The sequence below is a fragment of the Phanerochaete carnosa genome, assembly GCF_000300595.1.
Source record: "Phanerochaete carnosa HHB-10118-sp unplaced genomic scaffold PHACAscaffold_301, whole genome shotgun sequence".
NCBI lineage: Eukaryota > Fungi > Basidiomycota > Agaricomycetes > Polyporales > Phanerochaetaceae > Phanerochaete > Phanerochaete carnosa.
Genome location: NW_006767928.1, coordinates 1 through 4,532, shown reverse-complemented (window position 1 = coordinate 4,532; position 4,532 = coordinate 1). Strand labels below are relative to the sequence as shown.

The window sequence follows — 4,532 nt, the reverse complement described above, 5'->3', positions numbered from 1 at the left end:
GAGATTGAAAGCGAGCTCGCAACGAAGAATTCAAGGCACTTATCCAGTGTATCCAGAGCACGTGCCATCGGGAGTCCGTCACCATCGACGACCCGCGGCCGCGCAGCCCTACTTCAAGGCGGACATCAACGCGCACAGCCTCAACATCGTCAGGGGCGTGATGGTCGAGGTCGGCTTCTGGCCGCTCGCCGTCTGTACGACGAGGCGCGCACCATGAAGGCATGGGCGACGGCGCGCCGGCGACAACATGCCCCAGGCGGCGAGCGAGCAGCTTATCGGCAAGGAAGTCATCCGCTTCCAGGGCATCCGCGTCGCGTACTTCGCGCTTGACAAGGACGCCTGAAGGCGCATCGCATGTGTTCTTGGATTTTGGGACTCTGTTCAATGATATTGATCCCTTTATGGTGCGTCTCATACGCCTGTTGCCCTAATTTCCCACTTCCTCGCTCGGTGCTCTTCGTTGCCTTGTCTGAGCTTCCCTTGTTCGTTTTCGTATCACACCTTTTTTCCTTTTTTTCTTCTTCTTCTACGCCATCCACGTCATCCACCTAGTGTTGTTCTTGTGCACCAATATCCTTATTTTCTGTCATAGCAGACAAGCCCTTCTCTTCCGCTGTCGCAAATTTCATGTGTCGGGTAGCGGCACCAGTCCACTTCCCCGTCATTCTGTCAGCTTCATCGCAGCCCTGCTAACGCCATTTCTTCGGTTTACTTGCCACTAGCATCACTCGTCTTTAACAGCCATCGTCTCGTGGGTCGTCCACGCTCAACTGCCTTCCGGCTCGTCTTCGACCGTGGAATTGGTCTCTTTCAGCTTCTTCAATCGCTGTATCGACACGACATGCACTGTACCATTATCTCGCGTCGCTCTCGCATCGACGGTCGACCACACTTACCCCACGGCGGGCGCATAGCAGATTAGGTGGCAGTGTTTGTTGCTCAGTGGTCGGTGTTAAGAACTCATTACTTGCTCAAAAGATGGACTCTAGCCCTTCTTCATACGACGTCTTCGAGAGTGTAGTAGGGTTACTGGCCTGTGAAGAGTAATTGAATGACAATCTGATCATGACATTGACGGTGCTGTGTGGTCTTGTGTTGTGACGTTAGTTGTCGGCTTGGTATCGACAACACGCTGTTTGCAAGAGCTTTGGCTCCGAAGTGCTGAAGGGGTGCTGTCCTGTAATATCATAGCCATCCTTTGAGAATACATGGCTACTCAGAGATAATGATTTTGAACTAAACAAGAACAACACGACAATATTGATTGCTGTGACCGGCGGACGACCCGTTGCTATGCCTTTACCAACAATACAGCAGCGACAGCACGCCACAAACTGCCTAACGCTCGTAGGGCGCTTACCTCAAGAAATCTACTACTTGTCTTTTCCACGTATTGTGCCTTTCAAAGAATGCCGTAGATGGTTTTTAAAACTATTTTGGTACTGTGGCTGCCTCATTAATTAAACATGCAATTTTAGACCAGAGTTAATATATGGTTCTAATCCCAGCCAGGTTTGTAGTGAAACACAGCTATAGGATTTGAAGTAGTTCAAGAGTAAAATCCAAAAGCTGTGTGTGTATAAGTCATGTATGTTCTGTGCCTGTGCAATTTTTTGGGTCAGTCTGTCCTCCAATTGAGCAAGATAATGAGTAGACAGTGATTATGTTTATGTTATATCACTGGTAGAGATATCAAAAAAATGCGAAATGGAGAAGCCTCAGATGCTTTTGTTTTTTCAAGGTAATCTGAAGGGAGATAAGTCTGTACTCGATATACTACCCAATTCTCATCTCTTAGCTGCAAGTCCGTGCGTGGGCTATTGAGCGCTCACCACCTCTCGCCGTCTCACTTGTACCTCACTCTCACCCTCTCACCCTCCCCTCCTTTCCCTCTGTGGCAGCTGAAGTAGGGCAAGCAGGAAATGGAATTGAAGGTTAGTCACATCTTGTGACACGGCTCTTGTGGGCACAAGAGCCGTCCTCACCGGGTCGCGTGCGATCCTGCCCTAGAACTGCCTGCGTGAGCCGGCTTCGGCATCCAGATCTCGAAGGCGGGTACGTTGCGCGCCCTGTTTGTGCGGATGTCTCTGTTTGTGCGGATGTCTCGAATACTGACAGAACATTCATTAGGCTTAGTACAAGCGCGGCGCGATTCTGCTGTGGTTTTCGTGTGCACAGCTCAAAGCAATGAGAGCCAAAGCACCCGACTTCAGGTATACTCTCTGATGCCGCTCTCAGGTGCAAAACTTCTGACAACATCTCATGACTCGCAGTTCACTACTCAAATGTGCCCTGGACTCCGCCACCTCCTCCTCGGTGTGCAAGAGCGCATGCTCACGATCATTCAGCACGAGTTGCCGCCACCTTCGCGGTGCTCACGTCGGGTGACGTGACAAATCAAATTAAAGTTATAAGAGGCGGTAATACATCGGTAACTGACACAGAAAATATAAGCTTTATACCATCCAGTTGGCAGCGAGGTTGGCAGCAGCTACGTTGTGTGTCCCCACAGGACGTACGAATTGATTGGCGGGTGGGACGACAGGCTGGTGGTTGAGGACTGCCCCAGCCTGCAGGGCGTTCTGGACAAGGGTTCGCGGGGCTGGACCATTGAGGTCGGGAGAGTACAGTCCACCAAGTAAGAAGTCGGCGGTAAGGTCGGCCACCTGATTATTAACTAGATGAAAAATGAGAATCTTGCGAAGAGTTGTAGCGAGCTTGGAGGACGGCGGGATGTTGAGAAGGCCTGTTGCAGTAGCAAGAGCTTCCAAGGCGGTCGCATGGTGGTTGACCCAGACGGAGTATTGTTCTGAGTGGAAATGCTGCTGCAAGAGAACCTGGTGTAGATTTCTATATGTGTGATCTGGCTCAATCAGCTATCTAAGCAGATCTGATGAAGAGGGAGTGTACTTCGGTCCGCTCCCCAACCGTCTGGCGGAAGATCCCCAGTCGGCCGAGTAAAAATGTCGTAGGATATCCCATAGCCGACAGGTCCATTGGCAAGCCACTGCAGTGGGAACGCCGCTGGGAGTGGCAAGAGAGCAGCCATAGGTATGAGGTGTCCAAAGGGTAAGATAGAGGTCCAAGGGTAAGATAGAGGTCCAGAGAAACAGCGCGACACGACCAGTTAGTTTTGTTCCAGTGGGCGGGCAGCAGCCCAGCGCTAAGAAAAGCCAACCCTGACGCCAACCAGCACTAAGGTGATCTCACGCAATGCTCGACCCCACCCAGCTAGCAGACAAACTATACTATTATATAACCCAGCACCAGGTTGCAGCTGACGTGATATGTTCAGACCTCATCAGGCGAGATAGAGCTCTCAATACGGTCGACCAAACTGCCAGTCTTGGAATTCCGGGAGTCACACCCTTGTTCGGTCCCACACGCACTGTGAGCAACGAAGAAGTCGATGGAATTATCGCGCAGTATGACAGAATGCTGGCTCATGAACCCAGAACCTACAAAGAGTGCGTAACTCCATAATTTGCCTGGCCGGCTTCTTACTGCCCAGTGTAGCTTCTTCCATCGACTACAATATGCTGCTGCGGCTGCCATGTTTTTCCTTTTGCACAAGGTCACACCGGCGGTTAGTCATGATAGAAGCTGTTTCAAACAGTACAGCACCCAGATGGCTAAGCTGTGAGCATTTATATGTGGTCTGTGCATTAGCTGGCCTGACACGCGACAGGCATTGGATTTTCCATGCTCATCGCGCCGCGATGTTTGCAATACCAACATCTGGCCTTATCAACCGACCTCAGGCAATTAGCCTCCTTGGAAACATTCATCAGTTACTTGCAAGGCGGTTCATCATACACGCATCAAATCCGAGGCAAGCATGGAAGATTACAACATGCAAACATACGGCAGACAGTATCTTGTACGGCGCCACGTTCGAGGATACAGCTATGGAGCTCACGGAAGAGGAGCTAGTCGACACGATGGTGCAAAGCCAGCTCGTCAACTGACTGTTCCTCTGTATTCACTTCACACACTATGTCGGACATTATTATTTTATATTGTGGGACATTATTATATTATATCGTGCTCGGAACGACACTCAGTACACCAATGCGCAGGCGATTTTCCCACCTTCTACAGAGGCTGTCGCGTGAGATGGTGCTGGTCGGGCAGCTGGTCAGGCAGCGACACGACGAAATTGTTCCCCGACTCATTCTGTGGCGTCGAGAAGTCGAGCCTGTCCTCGTTGAACTTGAACTTGGAGTCGAACGGGCTCAGTGCCAGAGCGGGTTGCGGGTGGCCAGCTCTGCGTCGCGCTTTTGATGGCCACCGTCTCGCCATATGCTGTCGAAGATGTCGTCCTTATCGACGCCCTCCATTCGCGAAGCGAGGTCTTCGACGTCGTCGTCCTCGACGCGTACGCGTGCTCGCAGGAGCCGATGGTGGGGGAGCCGACGCGGTTCAGTATGACCGCTACCGACGTACCAGGCAATGCGCGTGAGATCGACGCTGCAGCCTTTCCAGGCCATGCCAAACTGAGGGTGCTGACATAGTATGCGCCGCGCTGGCCC

The 4,532-nt window shown here is 51.6% G+C and overlaps 2 protein-coding genes across 2 annotated transcripts; one reads left to right on the top strand and one right to left on the bottom strand.

Annotated features, from left to right (window-relative positions):
* Positions 1-3,197: 3,197 nt before the first annotated feature.
* PHACADRAFT_266169 (uncharacterized protein) lies at positions 3,198-4,089 on the top strand. Its single transcript, XM_007402641.1, has 3 exons — positions 3,198-3,467; positions 3,517-3,639; positions 3,689-4,089. Exons 1-3 carry the CDS (start codon positions 3,214-3,216, stop codon positions 3,966-3,968), a joined length of 657 nt encoding a protein of 218 aa, XP_007402703.1. The 5' UTR covers positions 3,198-3,213; the 3' UTR covers positions 3,969-4,089.
* A 146-nt stretch (positions 4,090-4,235) lies between these two features.
* PHACADRAFT_167427 (uncharacterized protein) lies at positions 4,236-4,490 on the bottom strand (the record flags this gene model as incomplete). The annotated part of the gene is made up of 1 exon (XM_007402640.1): positions 4,236-4,490. The coding sequence occupies one exon, from the start codon at positions 4,488-4,490 to the stop codon at positions 4,236-4,238; it is 255 nt and encodes an 84-aa protein (XP_007402702.1).
* Between the last annotated feature and the right edge of the window lie 42 nt (positions 4,491-4,532).